The following is a 26305-nucleotide window of genomic DNA, read 5'->3' as shown; positions in this document are numbered from 1 at the left end:
CAGTGGTGTTTAAGTAAGCGTGCTCAAGATCATGTTACCAGGAATTATTATTATTATTTTAATTTTTATTTAAATTTTTATTTAAGTCTAGTATCATGAAAACACTAGCGGCAACACACACAAAATGCCCCAAATAGAAGCAAATTTGATGAGCTGTAATAAATTATTTATATTATATGTTGAGCTGAAACTTCACATGGGAATTTCTTGGGGTTCACCAATAATTTATTTTACATCTCACAAAAAGGGGATTCATTTTTCCTCCTTAATGGAGCGCTGCTTTTACTCCAACACTTAAATTTTGCTCTGTACTGTATAGCTGGTTGCATGAAAGTGAAACGTTTGACCTTTATTTATTATTTGAAAGTCTCAAAGGGAGGAATCCACATTGCACCATTAACTGGGTTTATTTTGACATGCAGTTTGTATTGTTTCAGTGCAGAATAGTTGTGCAAATTGGATAAAAGAACAAACACACCCTAAAATGTTGCTGTTTGCAGGCAGCTGTTCTCGCAATAAACCAGAATTCGAATGCTCTGGGAATACAGCGCTGAAGTGGTGTAACGTTTTACTAAACTCAACCCAGATTGTTTTGCATTTTTCTCCCGAACATATTGTGTGACACAGAACTTGATGTGTTAATCTGTCCCTGTCATGTAATCTTGCCTGCATCTGGCTCCAGCAGTTTTCTATTTCTAACTGCACTGACAAATGTATTTTTTCTTTGCGTACATGTTGGTATAGAGTTTCAGATCTTTGTGTTATTTTTTCAGGGGGAGCTTAATGTGAAGCAGCATATTATCCTAAACAATATGCCTGTCACACACTCCTCGTGTTCCTCAAATTCACATTCTTACAGTAAGTGTAGAAACACAGGCACACAGTCCTGTTTTGTGTCAGACCTCTGTGTTTCAACAGTTTCTTGGATTTTTCCCCAGATTGCTAGCATCTGGTATTAACATCCGTCTCAGATGATTAGATCATGAGTTGTTGGGACTGAATACAGGTATACACAGGGTCCAGAATGTTCACTTTTGTGTTGTAAAATCTAATGAGTCATGATGCCTTCCAGATAGCAGTAAAATAACAGCTAGGGTGTGGTTTTTTTTTTACGATTTTATTGATTCATTTGAATACAGTTGTTACAATTGGACATATTGACAACCTAACAAGAACTAAAGAACATGTCTCTAATCCTTAAGGTTTATTCACCCTAAATGCTTTTTGTGTGCTTAAATGTAAGATAGGGTTTTAATGTTATCCTTATTTAGAATGTGTCACTTTAAAGCAGGGGTGGCCAACCCTGTTCCTGGAGAGCCACCTTCCTGCAGATTTCAGTTGCAACCCACACACACAGTATATGTATGTATCCATGTATCTATATATATATATAACTTGATATATTGATTATTGTGACAGACCTACTCATACGCACTCAGAAAATAACTATTATTTAGAATAAAAAATAAAATAAAGTTTTTAGAATGAGCTGAAACAACACAATTCTTGAGATTGTTTTGGGACAATTTGATTGTTTTGTGTTCAATCCGCTTATATCTATTTGTCAAAGCCAATTAAAGTAACTTAAATGGCTTTATGTTAGAACCTTGCACATTTCACAGTGTATCAAAGGGTTAAAAACACAACAGGCAATGGAATTGGGAAAAAAAAATATATGTTGTGAGAATGAAGCTAAACTTTACACCGGTGACATGTTTTTAAAATGTCATTTTATGCACAAGATGTTTTAAAAAGTGTGAAATGTAAAAGCAATGTTCATTCGTGTCCATCTAGTGCATATTTACATGCAATAATAATAATGGAAAAGCAGCGAAATGGAATGCAAAAACCTATATGTGAACTGCTACTATATAATTTATATTTTATACCAGTATGATGGGGACAGGCTGAAAGGTGATGTTATGTTCTTTGTTTTGGGAAAAAAAAAAAAAAACGTATTGTTAATAGCCTGCTACTATTTAAGGTGACCTCTTGAACTGAATGACTACCTTTTGATGACATCTCTTTGTAATACTAAATACCAGTAGGTGTGGATACATTTTCAAATGAGCCGTTCATAAGGTATACATTTTGTGGCAACAACCTTCACAAGTGCATTCATGCAACATCCCTAAAGATGCATCATATCCCTAAAGATACATGCATATTTAGTTGCATTGAATATATCCATTAGTTGTAATCTGCCAAACCAGGTGCATTTACTATAGGAAGGTCACTGCATATACTGAGCTCCTCTGGAGTGGTTACAAACACCTCTGTCTCAAAGATTTAAAGTGTAAGCTATTTGTCACGCTGAATGCCACTAAATGTCAAGGTGGTAAGCTCTTGACAGCTTGTCTAGGTTTTGTATGGGTTTGCTGCTTCATTTATTATGTCTAATATAGCACTGACTTTCTCTCCCTGTGCCAGAGGGCTTTTGCTGATTGCTGTTTTTTTGGTCGAATGAATTCGTGCACTTTATGCACCACGTAAGGTATATTTTAGTATTTGCTGAGCTAACTAACTACATGGGCAGCTGGATTTTAAGGTAACATTCTAAACAAAACTTTAGTAAACAATTTATAACACTGAAATCAGTAAGAGAAAACAATTCTCTGTAATTATTTTGATAATTTTTATATTGACCAGTTTAGTTTAAACTAGTTTATTGGTAAAACCATTTTATTTTATTATGCTTTATTATTTTTATTTTTGTTTTGTTTTTTTTATTTCATTTTTGTTTTATTTATTTATTAATTGTTTATATTATTTATTTTTATTTTTGTTTTAATTGTATTTTTTTATTTAATTGTTTTTTTATTGACTTTGTTTTTATTTTTATTTTATTATGTTTTATTATTTTTATTTTGTTTAGTTTAGTTTTATTCTATTATGTTTCAGTTATTATTATTGTTTCATTAAATTTCATTATTTTATTTTAATTGTACTTTTATTATTTTATTTTATTTGTTTTGTTTTGTTTTTCTCTTTGTTCTATTTATTTATTCATTTTTTATTTTATTTATTTATTTATTTTTCAATTTTTTTATTGTATTTTTATTTTGCTTTGTTTTATTTAAAAATATATTTTATTTGATTTACTTTTTGTTTATATTTTATTTTATTTTAATATTTCTTTATTTTATTGTATTTTTTATTTTATTTTATTTTTATTTTATTAATTGTTTATTTATATATTTTTTGTTTTATTTTATTTTGTATTTATTTATTTTTATTGTATTTTGTATTGTTTTGTTTTATTTTTAATTTTTTTTACTTTATTTTATTATATATTTTTAAATATTTTATTTAGTTATTTTATAATAATAATAATAATAATAATTATTATTATTATTTTTATTATTTTTTTTTTCCCTTAGTTTATACAAAATGCAGGTGGATGTTTTTTTCCCTTGAGAAAAACACATATAAACATGTTTTTGTTTTGCCTTATGCATTTTTTAATTACTTTGTTATTGTAGTTTTTATCACAGTGTCATTGAATATGAGTAAATAAATAAATAAACTTAATTTCAGCTAAAAATGTTCTCATGAAGAAAATAGGTCATACATCTTAAAGAACCTAAAATGCAAAAAAAAAACACAAATGTTCTTTTTAGAGTGGTTGAACTATCCCTTTAGGTGCAGAAAGCACACTTCTATTTCATTAGGTTAATTTTTAATGCACTCATCATCAATGTTTTTTTTTTTTTGCACTTCTGCAACCATGCTTGAACCTTCAACTTTCATGTTTGCATCAGTTTGCTATTGCACCTCTCTTAATGATGATTTTCCTAGAACAGTATTTGATCAGTACGAATGCCAGATGTATTTGTTTGTGTTGTGGCTCCGCAAATGAGGCATATAAAGGCTAGTGTGACCATATCGCTCTACCTACTGTCCATCTCAGCAGAAGCCATTACCGCACTGAGGCTCACATGGGCCTTCATGTGTGCAGACCGCATAAAACATGCATTAGCACTGCATAATGCATGCTTCCACGAAACTGCTGGCCATTCTCTCATGATCCAAAGTCATTGCTATTGTGCAGTATTGCTTGCAGTGCTTAGGAAAACAAGCAAGGGGAAGCTTTCAGTACAAAGTGGAAGAATCCACCCGGAACTTTTAGTTATTTTTGCTATTGATCGAAATGTAATGCTTTAAAGATTTTCTTCCCCGGTGTTTGATGTACAGTGTTTACCAAAGTTAATCATGTAGAAAAAAAGACTTGAATGTTGCTGAAAATAGAGAAGGAAACCATTATAGTCCATAGTGGTCTATTATTAATACAAGTTGGTTGTAAATTTTCTTTATTTATTTTGAGAATGTCAAACAGACATAATAACCTTTATAAACATGTATTTTGTTTATTATTATTATTATTATTATTATTATTATTATTATTATTATTGCTACTACTACTACTACTACTTTCACATTATAACTTAAAGAAATATACATTTTCTATTGTAATATTGAAAATTACAATTAATACGTAATTATACGATATTTGCAATCTAATACAATTAAGGTAATTTAAATACATTACTATTATATGTATAAGAAAGCAGAGTAAACCAAAGTATATTTAATAACGTTGTTGCATATGACTGTTATTGTAAAGAATGTGTCAGGTGACAACGGACAATTGTTAGGCAGGTATTTGTCAATGCAGAAACAGTCAGAAGCATGCAGATAATCCAAAAATCATACAGGCAGTCAGGACGGGTGGCAAATCAACGATAATAGTCAAACAAAGCAAAGGTCAAAAACCCGGCAAGGCAAGGAAACACTTCATAAAGCTCACTCACAGTTAAACAAGACTCAGCAAAGAGTGTGTGTGAATGTGGTGTCTTTATACTCCTAATCAGTTCATCATGTGTTTCCAGCTGTGTGTGTGTAATCAGGGGATCAGGAACTGGTTTGTGAGTGCAAAGACTTCTGAGAGTTGTATTTCATCTAGTGGTCTTTGTAGTTTTTAGCATACTGAAAGGCCTAGATTGATGGTGATTGTGACAGTTAATATTATTATTATTATTTATTTTTTATTATTATTTTTAAATATTTTGTATTATTATTTTTGTTGTTGTTGTTGTTTTGGTAGTGGTAGTGTTGTTGTTATTATATTGTTATTACAGAAACTTTTTTAAAGCTTTTACAGTATTATTTGAAATTTGTAAGTAAATTTTGTAATTGACTAAATGCATTACTCAGTGCTTCCCACACATAGTTTTTATATTATATTAACAAATGCCCAAGTATATTTATTGAAACTGTTTTTTTTTCTTCGTTTTTTTTATATCATCCTTTTACACTTTTTTTTTATCCGCTCAATATAAACAAACATCTGTGATTAAGTAGTGGAAAATCTTCTCTCGTTTACCTGTTTCGTACTGCTCGTTCGGTGTACTAGAGAACTGTTAACATTATTATTATTATTACCCTTTATCTTACTGTAAGATATTTATTATCTTAGTCATTTATTCTTTCAGTAATTTTTTTCAAGTTGGTGAAAATGTAAATGAGGCATAAAAAAACAACAACCCAAATTTCTTGTTGGTCAGCTTCCTGAATTGTGATGAATTCAAACTAGGCCATTGATGATAAAAAACTGTTGAGGAGAGCGAGAGATAGGATAGGGGAGATGAGAAAGGTTAAAGCCTGAATACAGATAGCTTGTCTGAGATTCTCCAGACAAATTTGTCCCACACTGAGACAGAGGGACACAGCGCACTCATAATCCGCTGAAGGTTTGAAGGTGACTCGTTTTGATCTTTATATACTCACATACAATCCCAAAGCAAACAAACAGGAGTATTTCTGTTCCTCTCTCTCTCTCTCTCTCTCTCTCTCTCTCTCTCTCTCTCTCTCTCTCTCTCTCTCTCTCTCTCTCTCTCTCTCTCTCTCTCTCTCTCTTTCTCTCTCTCTCTCTCTCTCTCTCTCAGTAGGTGTTCCTCACTCACCTTTGTTTCGCAAAGGGAACGGCTATTTTAAGTCATCCCACTGTCTCTGGGAGGAAGCAATAAAATTGTAATGCTAATGAGTGAGGTGCAGAATTAATATCTGAATCATTCAGAGTTTCCCGATTTAGAATAATGGAAGTGGGAAGCTTTGGATTTGCTGCATAGTTCTGTTCATTTATAGGCAGCGGTCCACAGAGAGAGAAAGGACGCCCGCGACTCCCGCTGCGCCCCGTGATTCATTACCTGCGGCACACATTAGCATGTACTGACTCATTTGTGTCTCAAATTGACTATTATCTGACTGTCTAAAAGTCAATTCTCCTGCTGCGCCATATTAACGGTTTGCTGAGCTGGAATATTTGAAGTAGTTGCGATAATCTGTTCCTGATTAGAAAGTGTGATCAGGTCTGCTTGATACATTACTGTCCAATTTTGCCCTTTATTAATGATATTTTCAGAAGTTAAGGCCTGTTCACGAACAAAATGAGAAGTGTATTAGCATCTACATTGGATTGTGTGGAACTGGAGTCCCAATAGTTTCATTTCTCTATTTGAATGGAAATTAAAGACTATTGATGCTTGCTGATGTTGACAGTTATTTTCTTGCATGCAGGCGTATCATGCACATGCTAGATTGCAGTATTGTGGTTTCTGTGGATGTTGGTGAGCCAATACATTTTCACCTTTATTAGGATTTCGGTTTTGTGTCCTTATGTTTGCTATGACCTATGGTTGTATAATAGAGCCATTTAATTCAGTTTTGATGAAAAAAGAACAGTAAAATCATACTCAAGTAAAATAACCATTCCTAGCAAGTTTATAACAAGTAAACATCATTTGACTTTGTGAACCAAGCTTCAGCAGAACTGATAGAATACATGAAATCTGTGCATGTGTTTGAAAACGTAACATTCTGTACTGCATTTAGTTCATGTTTAAGGCCATTCGATGATTTCATTCATCTTAGAGTTGGCATCATTTATCTTCTCATCATTAACATGCAGTCTAAACAGTCTGAGGGCGGCACGGTGGCCCAGTGGTTAGCAATGTCACCTCACAGCAAGAAGGTTGCTGGTCTGAGTCACGGCTGGGCCAGTTAGTGTTTATTTGTGGGGCTTGGATGTTCTCCCCATGTTTGCGTGAGTTTCCTTCGGATGCTCCTGTTTCCCCTACAGATAAGTGCGCTCCAGTTGAATTGGGTAAACAAAATTGGCTGTAGTGTATGAGTGTTGTATGAATGTGTATGGGTGTTTCCCAGTACTAGGTTGCGGCTTGAAACTGTATACGCTGTGTAAAACTTATGCCGGTTCATTCTGCTGTGGTGCCCCCTGATAAATAAGGGACTAAGGCGAAGGAAAATGAATAAATGAATGAATGATTTGATTGGATATGGGTTGGAACTGGAAGTTGAAGGAATCTAGTGACGTAAAAGAACTGATACATCACAAAAATTTACACATTTTGGCTTCGTAAACTTAGTAAATTACAATTCCAATTACAAGATCCTGCGATGTGAATATAGCAGACGCACACATTGCCATATCAGTGCTGAAATTATATATTGCGCAGCCCTTGTCGGAATACAGGCATTCAAAGCTTCATTCTAAACACTCAACAGAATGTATGATTTTAATGAAATTATGATATGCAGTACAGACTAAAATGAACAGTCAGAATGATCATTGTAGTAGTTCTAGAAATCCAGAAGTGGCTCTGACATGTTTCTAAACATCTCTGTTTCACATAAGTCACAAAAGTTTGGAACGACACAGTGGTGACTAAACGATGACAGAGCTTTCTTTTTTGGCTCCTAGTGATGTTCTATGTCTTTTCCAGTATCTGCACAGTGCCTTGTGAGTTAGTCATTGAAACTTCAAACTGCATTTGGATCTCTGTATGCGTGTCTCTGTTTCCTACTGCTCCAAGGCTACTGGGAAATATAAACTTGCGCTTCCAACTCTGTCTGAGTGCTGCTGGGAATCTGTGGGCGGATCGTACGTATCTGTTCCTGTTTGTGTTTATGTACATCTCAGATGCTTTGTATTGCTCAAACTGCGTATATACTCTTTGATTAAAGTTGTGGTTTTTAACCCTGAGCCAACTGAAACACATTGCACCTCATTTCGGAAAAAATGCTCTGTCAAGTTCCCAAAGTCTGGCTCCATTACATCCTGTCTGGACATTGTATTGGGCTTCCGAAGAGGAGTCCCTGTCATTTGTTGGAGCCCGTTTCTGGACATGAGTACAGTCTATGATAAATCTGTCTATTACAAAACTATCCATTTCTGCTAGAGTTTCCCTTCCCCGATGCCCTGCCCCCTGCAACTCTCTGTCATCATGACAAAGCTGTTTACCTGGCCTCCCCCAAAAACCCTGCTGCATCCACTCTGCTGTTGACCAGCTTTAATCTCACCCAGACTCCTGCAGTGTTGGATTCTGCTGGACAGGTCCAGGGACGGAGGCTGGGCTTGGGCGTCTGGCATCTGCCACGATCAATATTCGGCTACAGTCCATTTTTGCTGACTGTGGGAGAACTCCATGGCCATTCCGCTTGTCGATGGGGATCCGCATTGGCTCAGATGGATCTGAGTGATGTGCTTTGGATTTGATGGCTCCTAATGGCTGTGTGAAATATCGAGAACTGAATAATAATATATAAAAGATTTACAGTGGCATGTTAACAAAGCTTAAGAGCTTTATAATGATTACAAGTAGATGTATTTATGTTTATTTTATTTGAAATGTATTTCTTAAGGCTAGAGTTCATCTATATATCTGTCTGTCTATCTATCTATCTATCTATCTATCTATCTATCTATCTATCTATCTATCTATCTATCTATCTATCTATCTATCTATCTATCTATCTATCTATCTATCTATCTATCTATCTATCTATCTATCTATCTCTCTCTCTCTCTCTCTCTCTCTCTCTCTCTCTCTCTGTCTGTCTGTCTGTCTGTCTGTCTGTCGGTCTGTCTGTCTGTCTGTCTGTCTGTCTGTCTGTCTGTCTGTCTGTCTGTCTGTCGGTCTGTCTGTCGGTCTGTCTGTCTGTCTGTCTGTCTGGAACACAAAACCACTCATTAGTGTCTTTTATAAAACATTTTACATAAAAGTTAAATAATTTAGCTTACATTTGATGTTTAATGTGTTTGGATAGGACAATACTTGGCCAAGATGCAACTATTTGAGTATCTGGAGTCTGAGGGTTCAAAAAAACGTCAAACACTTAAACACTTGCTTAGCAATGCACATTACTAATAAATTTACAATAGGAAATTTCATTAAACATCCAAATCTGTTCATAAATGTATATTCATAAAACACAATCTATACTTAATATCCTGATGATTTTATACAATGTTGTATACCATAACCCATATAATGTATTTGTCTTTGTTGCCAAAAATATAGCTGTGCAACATACAGTTGAAGTCAGAATTACTGTATTAGCCCCACTTTGATTTTTTTTTTCTTGTTTAAATATTTTCAAAATGATGTTTAACAGAGCAGGGAAATTTTCACAGTTTGTCCGATAATAGGTTTTCTTCTGGAGAAAGTTTCTTCTGAAGCCATTTTAAGCTATTAATTTTTTTCTATAGTCTACAGAACAAACCATTGTTATACAATAACTTGCATAACTACCCTATCCTGCCTAGTTAACCTAATTAACCTAGTTAAGCCTTTTAATGTCACCTTAAGCTGTATAGAGGTGTCTTAAACAATATCTAGTCAAATATTATGTACCTTCATCATGGCAAAAATAAAATAAATCAGTTATTAGAAATGAGTTATTAAAACTTTAACTAAACTAAATTACATTTATAAATGTGTTGAAAAAAATCTCTTCTTTGTTAAAGATCAATTTGGAATAAAAATTAAACTGGGGGCTATTAATTCAGGGGGACTAATAATTCTGACTTCAACTAAGTTTTGGGGTCCAGGGTCACGTGTGTGCGTGTTTTTTTGTTTGTTGGTGAACTGTTCTTAGGGGTCTACATGCAATACAAACATAATAATAATAATAATGATGATGATGATGATGATGATGATATAAAATAGTAATAGTAATATAAATGAATAATATTGCAGTATTTTTAAGGGATTTTGTAAACATTGTTTGCTGCGTCATATTACTTAACTTTATCATATCTTACAAATAAAAAAATTATATATTTTTATATATTTTTAATTTTATAACTTGAATTATAGGGTCATTATAACTACATTGTAATACAATTTCATAACAGAGTTTTTTTTGCTTTCAATTCATGTTTTTATGTGTTTATTGCAAAGTGCTAGAAAATATTGTATATATTAAATAGAACGTTGTGAATTGTAAAAAAATAAAAAAAAACGTCAGTGAATAAAGGCAATGTATTTAGGTGCATTTAAATAAAACAGTTTTTTTAAACATATTTATTTAATAAAGTAATATTTTAGTCACCAAACATATTTTAAAATTGAAAGATTATACAATTAAATTCTTGCAAAATTTTGGGAAAAAAATACAACCCACAAATTTATTCATTTATTTATTATTATTATTAATATTTATTTTATTTAATTTTTTTTTTTGCCTTTCTTGATTTTTCTTCTTTTTTGATTTGTATTTAATATTTTACTATAACATAAATTTGGCTGTACTAGTTTTTGGAACGATATTGTAAGTTATTTTGTTAGATAAGCTCCAGATTTGGCTTGAGTACTGACTAATGTAATGTATATGCACAAATATAAAATTGTATAGCTTACTATTAAAAATATGAATTTAAAAGATAGATTTGTGTAGAGTGTACTCGTATATGCTCAACTCAGTAAGTGTGTGTGTGTTTGCGTGTGGGTGTGCATGTGCGTTTGTGTGTGAGTGTGTGTGTATAAAAAAAAACATTCCTTTTAACAACAATTTAATTAGCTTAGAATGTGGATAAAAGAAGGCAAAAATTGTTTTGCTGTTTAGGCAGCTGAATTTAACCTCCAAGCGACTGTTATTCTGAGTATTTCTAGCTGTGTACAATGTTGACATTCTTATCTTTCGGAAGATTCTGGTCCGTAGCTCTCTGAGGCACTGTCTGAAACATTTTCATTTCTGTGCACTGATGTGAATTCCCTACAGCACCATCACTCAATGCACTGAACTGCTCGATTGATTCAACTAATTGAAACATAATTGCTCAGTCGTCAGGTGGCTTCTGACTGTTGTCTATCACGCTTTTTGTGCTTCCATCGATTCGCAGGTCTTGAGGTAGTTGTTCTTTTGCCTGTCCCTCATGCGCATCTTATAAAAGCAGCAGTGGGTCAGGCATGTTGACCTCGCTGTGTGTATTGTGCACAGATCATCGCCTCAGGGGAATAGCTGTAGACACAGACAGTCAGATAGAGTGAGACTGCGCTTTAAAAAACGAGCCATATACATCTCTGCTGACCTTTCTGCGAGCACTTCCAGTGGAAAATTACAGCTTCTGGGACTAGTGTATAAAGACCTCATGACCTCATCCTGAATGTTTAGTTCGTGTCTAGCAATTATCGGATTTAGATTTATCGCCACTCACTTGAGCAATTTGTCTTGATGGCAGTAGTTTCTAGAAATGAATAGGCATTATATGTACAGTTGAAGTCAAAATTGTCAGCCCTCCTGTGAAGTCTTTTTGTTTGTTTTCCAAATGTTTAACAGACCAAGGAAATTTTCATAGTATTTCCTATTTGGGCTGGGCCGATAAACCAGTATCGGTATTTATTGACCGAACACCATTGTCAGTAACAATTAAAAAAAACAGTTTGCTATGAAGTTTCAGTATGCACTTTAGTTTTATCAAAATGTCTCAGACCAACACAGAGCACTTAAACACTTTTTAATTATCTTCATAAATAAAAACTTCCATCGGAACCACAGCAATGGTTGTCTGTTTGCTATTCTCTGAGAAAATGGTTGATGGTTGCCTAGTTACAAGAGACACCAGGGAGGCACAAGTGCAATCCACATGCTCGTGCTTTTCACCTGCTTTTAGATGCAATATGTGTACAGATTCTGGTCGGGTTGTCATCACCACCTCTGGTCAGAATAACAACACACGCGAAAATGAGTGCCGTGACTAGCAGCAGTGAATAAAAGCAGTAAATAAAAAAGGATGTAAGGATGTCGACAGAGTGGCTTTTTGGTTTCTTTTCTTGTGTGTTCTTTTATATATAGCTTTTGGTGTGGATGATACTGTTGTGATACTTTTGTTGTAAATACATAAATAAAGTAGTATTTGACCACACATAAAAAAACTAAGAAAAAATATATATATACAGTTGAAGTTAGAATTATTAGCCCCCTTTGAATTTTGTTTTTAAATTAATATTTCCAATTTGATGTTTAACAGAGCAAGGAAATTTTCACAGTATGTCTAATATTTTTTTTTTCTTGGAGAAAGTCTTATTTGTTTTATTTTGGCTAGAATAAAAGCAGTTTTTAATTTTTAAAAGAAGCAATTTGAGGTCAATATTATTAGCCCCCTTAAGCAATATTACCTATATACAGAATAAACCACTGGTATACACAGACTTGCCTAATTACCATAACTTGCCTAATCAACCTATTTAAACCTTTAAATTGCACTAGAGTGAATTCTAGTATGTGAAAAAATATCTAGTAAAATATTATTTACCATCATTATGTTAAAACTATCATGTTTAGAAATGTGTTGAAAATCTTCTCTCCATTAAACTGAAATTGGGGAAAAATATGCAAGGTGGTTAATAATTTGGGAGGGTTAATAATTCTGACTTCAACTGTGTGTATAATTAATAATAAAAAATTAAGTGAACATAACAGTTCTGTGTTACAAAAGGTTTACTCACTTATTAACTAAAGTCAACTTGTTGCTTTAAAGTCAATGGGTTTGCTTTTTTCTGAGAGACAGATTACAAGCAGGACAACACAAAACCACACAGGCACGTGCACATTCCTGGAGACAAGCTGTTCCAGTTGTTTAACTGTTCAACATCATGTTCCGTCACTAGCATTAGGCTCAGTCGAATACTTGACCAGACTAAGTAAAATCACCTGTTATTGCATAATTCACTTCTTAATGAACGTGAGTTTTATGAGCCATCATTTATGGGCAGTAAATCCTGTATCATGACCACAGCCACAACAGTGTGTTTTAATAGGGTGAGAGTACATTGTGAACTGTGATCAGAGTACATTTACACATAATTACCTGGGTGTTACGCTTGATTTAGCTAAGTGGATCATTTATGGTTGAGCGTCATTATGACTAAAGCAGACTTTTATGATCTGCCTGCTTTCGTAAAACATACTTTACCTCAGTATCTTATCAGCGGTATTGGATGGAATGATTATTGAGTCTTTGGTCTTTGATATACATGCTTCATTGGAGAGTTCTGGATTTTTATTTTTCATCTTCAAATTAGTTTTTTTTTTTTTATCAAGAGCCATTACCCTAATATACTCGACCTACAGCTTGTTATCATTATTATTTCTTAAACAGCAAAAAGCAAATATAAAATCATTATGCTTCTGCGGGTTTTTACAATAGATTTTTTTTCTAAGAGAATTAGGAGAAATGATGCTGTTTTCATCAGATTGTTCATTCTGTTGTTTTATTTATTTTGTATAGTAATGTTTTGTCCTTCTGGGGCTAATTATGTTTTTAACTTTCCATCCTAAATTTAAATAATTTATTTAATATTGAAACACTATTTTAATAATGTCTTAATATAAATGGCTGCTTGTTAGAATCTCCTTACAGCATAAGTACTTGCTGATTACAGTATATTCACTACATAAAATAAAGCTGAACCATACATATAGCTCTAATTTATAGAAATACCATGTTGTTCGTATAATTTAACTTTACTAATTGTTTGATATTTTTTCATTTGGATAAACACCTTGAGATGTACCATCTCATTTTCAAGGGGGTCTCACAATTAATCACAATCACATATGAATAACACCAGAAGACCAAAAAAAAAAAAAAAAGAAACATTAACAAAAGGAGAAATTGTACATGGTACAAAAATACTGAGCAGTTAATCAAATCACCACAAAAACAACACCATCCTCAAGAAAAAGTAGTACAGTCCAAAGTAAAAAAATGACAGCAAGGTTTGCTTAAACACCTTAAATGATGCAATGGATCAAATGTTAGCTGGTAAATTATTCCAATCTACTACTAAAATATTCAGATTTACTTTTTTATTATGAATTTGTGTGTTTGTGTGTGTGTGTGTGTGTGTGTGTGTGTGTGTGTGTGTGTGTGTGTGTGTGTGTGTGTGTGTGTGTGTGTGTGTGTGTGTGTGTGTGTGTGTGTGTGTGTGTGTGTATATATATATATATATATATATATATATATATATATATATATATATATATATATATATAGTCATAATATTAGTATATAGTCATAATTACCTAAACCAAATCTAGTTTAGCAATGTTTAACTTTATTATTATTTTTTTGTTTAATTTCAACCCAAATAAATTGTTTACAACCACCTAACTTGAAAGAATTTAGAAAATCCAAGGAATCATCTTTGAATTATTTTTTTTAGTGAAGTCGGTCCTTAAGGGCCAGTGTCCTGCAGACTTTAGCTCCAACTTGCCTCAACACACCTGCAAGGATGTTTCTAGAAAGCCTAGTAAGAGCTTGATTAGCTAGCCCAGGTGTGTCTGATTGGGGTTGGAACTAAACTTTGCAGGACACCGGCCCTCTAGAAAGAGAGTTTGGACATACCTGCCGTAAGGTAACCGTAAAGAACATGTTCTAAGTATTATTTTATTGCACCTATTACTTATTATTTAGCTTTATTTGCAGACTCAGGGTACTTACAGATGATTACTCAGCCAATAAAAAATGCTAAAACGGAAATAATTCATCAGTGTTGGTAATCGCTGCTATTGGTTTGGATGTTGTTCTGTAATGATTGCTGTTTCTGTGGGAGGATTGCAAGCCCCTTGACGTGACTACCGCAGATCTTTCAATTAATCAACCCACAGACATTAATCAGTTCTCAATGATTTAATCGAATTACACTGCTGGGGTTGATCTCAGCAAACGATCACTCGCAGGCTTCTTTCTGTAGGCTGGTGCAAATCTTTCCAGAAGCTTCCGCATGCCTCCGCCCTCCTCCTCCCGTCCTGGCGCAGGTCACAGAGAGTTTCAGACCCCCCTTTGCTATGCTGCCTGGCACTGCTGCACCCCCGTTGAGCACCGAGGGGGAATTAATTGGATTTTACAAAATGTGATGCTTTGATTTTTTTTTTTTTTTTTTTTTTACCGTATGAATCCCATTGCTTGTCATGCAATTGCAAGATTGCAAGAAATTGCATTTTGGAGCAGTAATAATGATCATAAAACTGTGTCGGACTGAGATAGATGCGCTTCTCTCTCCTCTTCTGCACCACAGCTCATTTATTACAAGCCTAATAGAGGAGTCAGGGCTTGGGGAGAGCTGGAGCTTTACAGTTTGTTAAATGCAGAAGTTCGGAAAAGGGATCCCACGTGCCACGTTTTGGGCTGTTTTATGGCTAGTAGAGGAGTGGAACTATTTGTATGGACAGAGACACCAGAGAGTCATTGGTCACAGTGGGTTTTAGGCTCTCAGAGTGTCAGGATTGATCGCTGAATGCATGTTTCAGCAGATATGGACAATTTTGGCCTTTTGGGCTTGTTTCCATTGAGTGGTACAATACAGTATGAAAGGCATTTATGTCCACTTCCACTGTCAGAAGTGCCAAATTAGCAAAATCTACCACACCACTTTTTTAAGGACTCTTTTGTAAGGGTACCTACCATGAAATCTTGTGCCACCTGTATTTTTTTTTCTTTGCCAAAACTACATGGTATGGGGTAAAATGGAGGTTCCACAACAAACGAACTAAAGCACTTTTAAACGGTACAGAACTCTAAAAGATTCCTGAAATCCTAGGCTAAAATCTGTGATCTTTGATCCTTGGTTTGACATTTTCACAGAAAGCCGTTAAATGCCTGCTGCGATAAGATTTTTCCACCAATGAAGTTCTGGCAGTGTCAGAAGATTTCAGTCACTTTCCTACAGTGTGACAACAGCTGTGATGAGTGTCAATCCAAGAACCAATAGGAGCGAAGAATAGTTTTTTTTTCCTTCCTGGTTTTATTATTTAGACACAAAATTACCGCTACAGATTGTTTACATTTGCTGTGAGGAATCATTTCAGAACTAGGAATAGTGAGTGTCATGGATGAATAATGTCAAACTGCAGTGGAGTGTCTTTCTTCTTGTATTTGTTGTCAGTCAGTATGACATCATGACAGCTAAGATTTTGTGCAGTCTCACTTGCTATAATTGTTTAGGATTATAAAAAAAAAAGCTCACCATGTGAGCCGGCCTAAAGTTAACAATTTTAAGTGGATTGAGCATAAAACAATAAAGTTGTTTTTTAAAAAAACTCAACAATTGTGTTTTTTTCGCTTATTTTGAATAAGTAGTTTGTACAAGCAGCAGTTTTGTAAGTTTCCTACTGTAAATATATATGAAAAATCAATTTTTGATTTGCATTGCTTCATTCAGACAATTTTAAAAGTGATTTTCTCAGTATTTTAATTTTATCTGAACCTTTAGATTCCAGATTTTCAAGCACGGGGATCCCTTGCTATATTGTGGTTCACTTTTCGCAGCCTTGCAGTTTCGCAAAATTTTTTTGTGCAATTTCACTTTTTTTTTTTTTTTTCGGCATTGCGTTCTGCATCCTGACTGGCTGAAGACCATTGTCAATCAATCTTCTCATGTTTCTTTAATCTGTACAGTACAGAATGCGGTCAGCCTGCCAAATTTACATAAATCTTGGATCGCTAGCAGTGTGACTCTAAAGTGCTATAGTGTATGTTTGCAAGTCTTCTCCCACAATTTTGACAAAATGTCCTGCACCATCAAAAGTGTGAAAATGTTAATGCTTGTCTAAGAAAAGTGTATAAAGTGTGTCGTGAGGGGTTTTACAGCTTTAAAAAACTAATAATTAAAAAAAATAATAATAAGCTGACTACTTCGCAGATATTACCTATTGCGGGTTATTTTTAGATAAATAACTCCTGCAATAAAAAAGGGACCACTGTAGTTGTTTTTCATCCTAACAACCCATGCATCAAAATAAAGCTAATTTATTCTTAAATTAATCTCATTTTTAAAAAGAAAATGACACTTGCAACTGCTTTTTTGGTCCAGGGTTACATATACTGTACAATCGTGAAATGTTGCAGTATTTAGGCATGCTAAAATGCTTTAATACATATTTAATGTGACCTTCAAATAAGAAAAAAAAAATAGTAAAAATGGATTTTGATTGCCTGCCTGACGCAGGGTGACTTTGAATCCATTCTTCCATACTTTTTCCTCAATGTTTTCAAAGTTAAATGACAAAAATAGTGTAAAAGAGTGCAATTTAATTGACACTATAGCACAATCAGATCATCATGCTTTTCATTTATCATTTAAATGCACTAATGTTTAACCACATACTATTGTTGTATAGATGTATGTCTCACCTATTCTGCATGTATTTCTGCGTGTATTTGTGTTCATGTGATGTAGAGATCAAAACAACTGCTTCTGTGTTGGAAGAAAAGCCAAATCTCCCAGCCTGTACTGTAGCGCCAGAGTCTGTTTTATCAGCCATTTTATTAGGTCATTCTGAGAGTCTGATAACCTGCACAATGCCATCAAATTGACATATCCGAGCCGCGTAATCGCATTTATTGTGTATAACTGGCATCGATATGATTTGTTGGCGTAAGCGGCATGTAGGTAATGTGATTGAGGAGCAGCCCGAGGACGACATCGAGCGACAGGTCACCCCGTGCGTGCAGTATTTCACTGACATGATTACAGTCTTCAGACTAACCTTGAGCATGCTGGCTGTACGTGGGCTGGAAATGAGAAATGATTGGGTTATGCTGTGGTGCCTTTGATCCATCTGTCACTTTTGACCCTCAATGTCAGTCTCCTCTCTCTCATCTGCCCACTGCACACAGCTGGATCTGCTCTGCTCTCGCCATCTGCCTCTTTATAAGACACGTACTGGTCAGCTGGCTGTTTTGGTGTATATACTGTATATTTAGAAGGATATTTTGGAATCAGAAGAAATGAATAAGTCAGATTTGACTGCTCATTGATTTAGTTACTGGATAACACATGTATTTTGGTGGTGGCATTGTTGAAGATGTGTTTATTATACATATATACACACACACATATACATAAAAATGCATGTCAAAAGCCAACCGTAACTGTATACATACACTTTATAGTTGAGCATAACTTTAAACACAACTGACAATTTAAAAAGAATTACAACTGTGATGCATCTAAATTTTATGAAAAACCCTTAAAAATAATATGGGCTCTTTTTTCAATAATGCATAAAAAATAACAGAACAGTTAAATTTTAAACTAAGAACTTAATTGTTTTAACAACTAAACATCATGTACGGCTAGTATTTTATTGTTTCTTACACCCGATTCACACAGGGCTTCAGCATCAAAGCTTGATAGACGGAGTGTCTGAAGTTAGGGCTGATGCGATCGTCATGGCAGCGTCAGCCAATAAAATTAGTCCGCAATCAACTACTATATGAGCTGGGGTAATTGCATGAAAGTGATCTGATTGGCTGACGCTTCAGTTGGTACTAGAAAAGTTGAGAAATTCCCAACTTCTGCAGCGAACAACACTGCTGAAGCAGCGCTGACGGATCCACAATTCAGTTTGGCAACGATTTACCTCACCCATTCAAGTGAATGGGAAGTGCTGATGCTGACACCCCTATGTGAATGGGGCGTTATACTGTGGCAAGTCTGTATGTAAATGGTCCAGGCTCTCTTATTACATTTTAAATAGCTGACAAAGTTTCTTTTAGCCTCATAATTTGATGTTGCCACCATATTGCCATCTTTTGTTGTAGTGGTTGTTACCAGGTTGCCAAAAAAAATGTGCTTACAACATCCAATCAGATAAGAGGAACCAAAAAGCAACATGGTGTTTACGACATCACAGAGAAGGTCGCATTTAAAGGCTTAAAAGCATGATCCTGTCTCTCACAATGGCCATCAGGCTTTCCTTATTGTTGAGCCCTTATATATATATATATATATATATATATATATATATATATATATATATATATATATATATATATATATATATATATATATGATATTGTAAAAATCTGACATCGTTTTGTTTTTCTGCGATATATATATATATATATATATATATATATATATATATATATATATATATATATATATATATATATATATATATATATATATATATATATATATATATATATATATATATATTGCGATATGAATATGTTTTACCAGATGGCTTAAATTGCTCTATTTTGGAAGAAATCATTCATTTAGATTGATAGGGCTGATTTTGTAATAGGTGAGAATCATGTATAAAAAATTATAAACATATTGAAAGCAAAAATAATTACAGTAGAGCAACAAAAGTCAAATAAAACGGTTTTCTGGAGAGTCAAATAACATTTATGAGCAGAAAATAAATAAATAAATAAATGATAAATGTCAAATCTAAATAAATTAATACTGTAATCTTTATTTTATTCATTCTGTGAATTTAATAACTCCACTAATCTATATTCTCAATTGTTGTGCTGATAGAATATGATCCCAACTCAACATTGCATATCCTGCAGTGTGACTATTGCAGACAAACACATTGCAATATCGATGTTTTTTAGTTAGTTATGCCTATTGTGGTTGTTGTAAGACTACTTTAAAAATAACCATTTCGAAATAGCAAAGGTGTCTCTGTTACAGTGTCCTTTTTTAACTAATTCAATTAAATCTATACTGTGCAGTATAAGAAAATAAATAAAAAGTTTTAAATTTTGAAAGATGTTTTTAGCAGTGAAAAAAATTTATTTGGAGTCACAGAACATGTGCATTAAAACTGAAATATCCCTACTCCCAGAGTGCAACATGAAATTTCGTTTTGATGAACAAAAAGCCATCACTATGTGCCATTGAAATAATTTATTTTAAAGACTAAACAGCTCTTCAGGGATTGGTTGTTACACTTTAGCTTGTCGTGGTGAAATTAGCAATATGTGATGGCATTACACTCTTCATGGCTTCAGTTCATCTGCCAGGATGGAGGAAAAGCAAACTCACGACATGTTCTGTGTGGGACTCCATCACGGCTATAAATATTCAATGTGGGTGCTTGCATTGTGCCAGTACAGCTGTATAACTATTCCTTTTTTTTGGTTAGTATCTAATGCTTACTACTAACCATCATAGGCAGTCACGATCTCTTACTTTGACCAGCCGGCTGAGGGGACGGCCTCCACCCGGGTGATCTGATTAATCATATCGGCACAGGTCCTGATAAAGATCCTGGTGGCCAACCAAGGAGATGTGGCATCTTGTCCAGATGGAGCGGTGGCTGTTTTTGTGTTTGTCAGTATGAAGTCTTGGCTGGAGCGGTGTCTGACTCAAGGCAGATGGGAGGCACAGCGGCTCCGTTGATGGATACTGAGCTCCAGTGGCAAGATCCATCCATTATTGAACTGCTCTGTCAGCTTATGTAGAGAAGCAAGACACTCACAAACACTTGATCGTGCACTAGAGTTTTTAAGGGAACCGTTTAGCAACAAATGAAAACCTGGTCTTCTTTTGGTTGCTTTAAAATTGCATGACTGAAATTTTCTAAAAAACTTGCACTGATCTCTCTTTTTGTTTACAAAGATTTTCAGGTAGAAGTAGAAAGGTAAAACTCATTTTTAGGTTTTCTTAACCCTTTAACTGCCTCCTCTAACAAATTATGGATCATATTTTGACTGTTTTAATTAATGACTGTTCAAGTCATCTAAAGAATGAATATTACACTACACAGATTTTGGTTATATTATTAAAAAAAAGTCAAGCATGATGAGAATCACAAATATTTTCTGACATCCCAAAAAAAAGGTGATTTGGTATTCAAAATTTTTTTATTTATTTTTTTTTTTTTAATAAATTGGTTTTATCCCTCATATTTTAAGAATTTTCATCGTATATGTATAAATTCCAGTTCTTTTACCACAAACTGACATATCTACCATTTGTTAGAGGTTAATATTTTAGAAATGATGGGATGTGTTGAGAAAAAATGCATTGAGTGTGTTAACTAGTGACATTAGGAGATAAGAAATACAATTTAAAAATAAATCTTGGTGGGGCAGTTAAAGGCTTTCTTTTTTGTGGGACATATTTATGTCTAGAAGTAAAACCACTGATAGTAAAAAGCTAAATCAGCAAAGAATCTGTTTTGGAATAAAATGATGAACCATTTGTTTATGGCTCCTGATCTGTTCAGGAATTGTGGTTGAGTTTCAAGTCAACTTATCTGGTCATAGCTTTGATGTAAAGGGACACTTGTGGAAAGTAGAAGTCTGATCAGTTGATCTGTTTTACAAATTCATGTATTGGTATTGGTCCAATGAACCATAGTTTTCACAGTGTCATTTGAGTGAGAATTAGTTTCAATCATGTGTTCATCAATCAGTCCCTCCAAGATTTTGCAGGGACATTCTCTAAATATATCTGTGGCCTAAAGTGACTGATTTTGTGACTGCTTTTCTCAAACCGTATGGTGTTATTTTCTTCATTTTTTGTGTGAATTTTGCTTTAAAAATACGCACAAACCTTTTTTTTTTCCTTTTTTTTTGGTCCAATTGACTCTTAAAATTCTGGAGGAACTGATAAATTTGGCGATTAAATATTATATTGAGCTGAATCTTTTCAGTAAACCATCTTATCCGGTTCATTAAATCGATTGTATCAAGTACAAGTAACCATTAAGAATCAAAACAAATTTCTGAATGAATTGTTGATTTAATTTGTTGAATTTTTCTAGTGAGTCCACAGATCTGCTTCACAGCATCCATGTGAATCATTTATTCATAAATTGGTCCAGTTTACAAATGAATCACTCTTCTATGTTAAATCTTTTCAATGAAAAAAAAAACTGGCTCACAAAATCATGGATTGGAATTTGTTCATGAAATTGGGCCATTTCATTAATGAATCGTTCTTTTGAGTCTAAACTGTTATGATACTGTAGATATGATAGATTCTGATCTTTTATGATGCATTTGATTCATTCCTGAAGCTTGGACCAATATGAGAGCAAGTAGATTATTACATAGGCTTTTCATTATTTGGATCTCTTCAAAGTCTAGCACTCAAATAACACTTCATGTGCTCTTCAAGTCTACGTGTATTTAAATCATCCCATGAAAACAATTCTAACATGCACTTCTCTTTGTGTCTATCTTCAGCGGAGCCTCTCCCTCTGATGGACCTGTGTCGACGTGCGGCGCGACTGGCTCTGGGACGAGAGCGTCTACAGGAGATCGAGACATTACCTTTGCCCCAGTCTCTCAAGAATTACCTCCAGTACCAGTGAGAGCGCAGACTCTCATGTAGAGACGCAGAGACAAAGAGAGGAAACCTGAGGTGCTACTATAGCGCCACCGTCAGGCCGCAGAGGGAAAATGTTTACATTGTGGCTCACTGGTGGAATCTTAAGTTCGTTTTTTCCTTAGTTTGTTTTTTGTTTTCCTCTTTATGAGTTGTTTAAATTATTGATGGCTTTGAAAGAAGCTGGAAAGATGCAGAGCAAAAGCGGCGGCTGCTCAGCAGACCTGCAGCGCCTCCCGGTGTATGTCTCGCCCCTGGAGAATACGACAGGATAGTGGCATTTCAGAAAGCACATTAACCTTGGGATGCCTTTGAAAGCCCACAGTAGTAATCTTTTCGAAAGACCGTGGCGGTCTCTAGAGTTAAAAACCATCACATGGGATCCTCAGCGAATGAAACAAAGCCCTTGAGGGTGCTAGGATTTTCACACAGGACCACCTAGAGAAGGTAACATGACTGACAGGAGCCATTTTCCCCTTTTATCTGGGATGGAGTCTATAACCAAGGACACACACATACGCACGCACGCATACGACCAACAATAAATCACCGAATTCACTTCTTTTTTTTTTTCTTTGTGAGCTTGAGTCACTTTTCTATCTGAGTTTATTGTCAGCGTGAGATTGATTGATGATGATGACAATGTTTGGCTATCTTTTTAATTTTATTTATCAGGTTCTAGATCCTTTTTAATGAACTGAGGATGTGCAAACGAGCACATAGATATTGAACACTATCCTACACTCGTCACATATGGCTTTCGATTTTAAACTGGGATGCTGCTTTTATTATTATTATTAATAATATTATTATTATGATTATTATTCTGTCTGAATGCTCAGATGGAAGTCTGGTTTTTCCAAGGCACACAGTGGAATGTAAAGATCTTGCTAGCGTTAGCATATTTGAAATGTGAATAAAAGCCAAGTGAATGAGAAAGCAAGAATGACAGTTTTTTTTTTTTCCTCTCTCTCTGAGGCAGAATATGTGTGTTTTGACATTGAATGAAAATATGTGCATTCTTAAGCACAGAAGGGTCTATTTACATAACACCGCTGCTTTTTCTCGGCTAACGTTCCACTGAGAGATCCCTCATTTCCCACTTTTCGCTCTCTCTCCTGTCTGACTCCCACTCTAATACAGTCTGAGGCTGAAAAGTATTATCTAACCTAAATCTGCAAAGAATTGGATCACTCTGCTCACGCTTGGGTTCGTGGGTGGTGTTTTAACCACTAACCGCAGGTGCTTTCTTCAGAAATCCAGATCTCTTGTTGTTAATCTCTCGTCACAAGTATTTAATTAAATTGACTGATATGCTGAATTCTTATACAGTACTTTGCATTTAACAGTAATTGGGTTTTTATTATTATTATTTAATTTTTATTATGTAGGACTAGGGTTGGGTATCGTTTAGGGTTTTTTTTTTTTTTTTGGTACCGATGCTAGATCAATACTTTTAAAACGGTGCCAAAATAGTGTCTGAACCAATACTTTTCAGTTCGTCATGGGGCATGAATGAAATGTTCCTGAACGAAAGTGAAACTGCCGAGCTGCAGTTAAAGTTGACAAATTAAAGATGAAACCCCTAAAATTACATGAATCTCCATAGGAAACTTTGTATATCGTGGTGACACAATGACGTTAATCGATCTATGTACTATAACATGCAAAACAATATCATGAAGGGAATATTCAAAAACTCCTTAATCTAAAAACACTTCAATCACATTATTGTCTTATTCAGATTAAGGCAAATAATTTGATTACTCATGTCCATGTAAACATGGTCACTGACAGCGCCAGGTGATGTTGCAAGCTGTCAAAGACAGTGCATTCCTCTGCCTTTAGGTTGATTCCATGTGTCCTCAAATGTTTCTAAAATTTGACCCTTCTCACCGCCTTCCCTTATACACAACTTTTGTAAAAGCATCTGCTGCATATTGCTGTGTCATAATCATTGCTTGTAAAATATTGCCATACTTTAGAACGCTTAGTTTAAGCAAATTTGATAAATGGGTTCATGCATGTTGACGAATCTGTCAATGAGTCGATCACTGGATCATTTACTGCACACGTTGTGTATACATTGCCTTTATGCACGCGTTCTATACATTAAGAAACAAACAAATGCCTAAAGCCTGGTTTATACTCAACGCATTCGCTAGATTTTTTATTTTTTATTTTATTTATTTAAGAACGACACACAAAACAATGCCAGAGGTATGCAAAAAGAATAATAAAATCTTAATAAAATTATATAGAAGTACAAAAACTCAATAAGTAAAAAAAAATAAAATAACAAAGTAAACAAAAAAAATATTACAAAACAAAACTAGGCCTTGCTAACTCTCAATAACTTAAAAGTGTCAAACAAATACACGGTTTTAACAGTTTTTTTGTTTGTACTCTCCTTAATGGTATTTATATAAATATCTAGATCTTTAACTACCACCAAAAACGAATGTGACGTCATCGTGTTGTTTGCGGAGGTTCACTTTGGGTGCGCTCAACATGATTTTGGCTGGCGGAGCGCACAATTGTTTTGAGACTCGAGCGAACAGTTTGCTCGGTGCTACATTTCATTTGAGTTAAATATGAATCACTTTAAAGAGATTTTGTCTGAAATGGGTACGACTGTGCAGACATTTTTATGATCCATTCATGCGTGATCATAGAGACAACCAGTTGGACAACATATATTTGTAGAGCAACCCATGTACTCTTGTCATTAACATTTATTATACTTTAATAGGTAAAACTGTCAGAGATATGAACAAAAGCAAGTGATGCATCAACCTTTGATTTAAAACAATTCTTGAATGGTTATAAAAATCCTTATACTCATCAAAATAATTTATAAAATAATAAAAATAATTATTAAAAAAACCTCAATAATATTAATGATATGACGTATTTCTGGAAACTTCCTATTTCTCTTGTTTATTCGCTGATTTTATGCTGTTTTTTTTACTGCCCCTATCATTTTAAAGAATATGTCCATGGTGAAAGCATCAAGTATAAAAGCCTCTTCTACTTCATGAGGTGCGTGCACAGTCAGCGGAAGTCTGCCACGTGGTGCCAGACAAACATATTTACCTTATTCTTTAATGCGAAAGTGCACTCGTTTTTGCGATTGCTTTAGAGCACAGGTGTCAAACTCAGTTCCAAAAGGGCCGCAGCTCTGCACAGTTTAGTTCCAACCCTAATTAAACACACCTGATCAAACTAATTGAGTCCTTCAGGCTTGTTTGAAACCTACAGGTAAGTGTGTTGGAGCAGGGTTGGAACTAAACTGTGCAGGGCTTCGGCCCTCCAGGAATTGAGAAAGAATAAAGGTGTATAAAGGATAAGAATAAGGTGAATAAAATCCGCCTTAACATTGAGGATGGTGTCCATACTTCTCAAAGTTGTTTCAGATTAAATATTTATGGTGTGACAACTCATACTTATGTATGCATTTGATGTACTCCTTGCTGCTTCTTACGCTTTTGTCGCAGCACCAGTGGCACCCAAAATTGGCAACCAAAATCCATATGCAGATTCAGTCTGGTGCATACCGGTTGCATAGCACAGGGTTTCGGTTCCCAACCCTATGTAGGACAGGTAAAATTATATGCTAGCAAAAAGTGGCTATAGAGTTAAGTTTTCGATCTGGTCTAATATAATATTGTCATTTTAAATTTTAAAATTTTAAGTCCTTATTTTGTAATATAAATTTTTTTTAAATATATGTACAACTAGTGCACACAATTATTCAAACGTACTGTATGTCACTGGCATTTTTAAGAAAGTAATCTTTTTGTAATACTATATATTATATATTATTAAAATTGACAGTAACAGTTTTCATAATGTATATAATA

General features: G+C 34.4%; 1 protein-coding gene across 2 annotated transcripts in view; it reads left to right on the top strand.

The window, feature by feature from the left end:
* The window catches only part of spsb4a (splA/ryanodine receptor domain and SOCS box containing 4a), a 135914-nt gene extending 112531 nt beyond the window's left edge, over positions 1 to 23383 (top strand). The window contains 1 exon segment of one of the 2 annotated variants that reach the window (NM_001256642.1): positions 22301 to 23383. In NM_001256642.1, coding sequence (NP_001243571.1) covers positions 22301 to 22428 — 128 coding nt within the window. In that variant the 3' untranslated portion in view covers positions 22429 to 23383. 2 annotated transcript variants of the gene reach the window in all.
* The last annotated feature ends 2922 nt before the right edge of the window (positions 23384 to 26305 follow it).

Source organism: Danio rerio, chromosome 2 (genome assembly GCF_052040795.2).
Source record: "Danio rerio strain M-AB ecotype USA chromosome 2, GRCz13ab, whole genome shotgun sequence".
In the NCBI taxonomy this organism is placed as follows: domain Eukaryota; kingdom Metazoa; phylum Chordata; class Actinopteri; order Cypriniformes; family Danionidae; genus Danio; species Danio rerio.
This window is presented reverse-complemented; position numbering and strand designations above follow the sequence as displayed.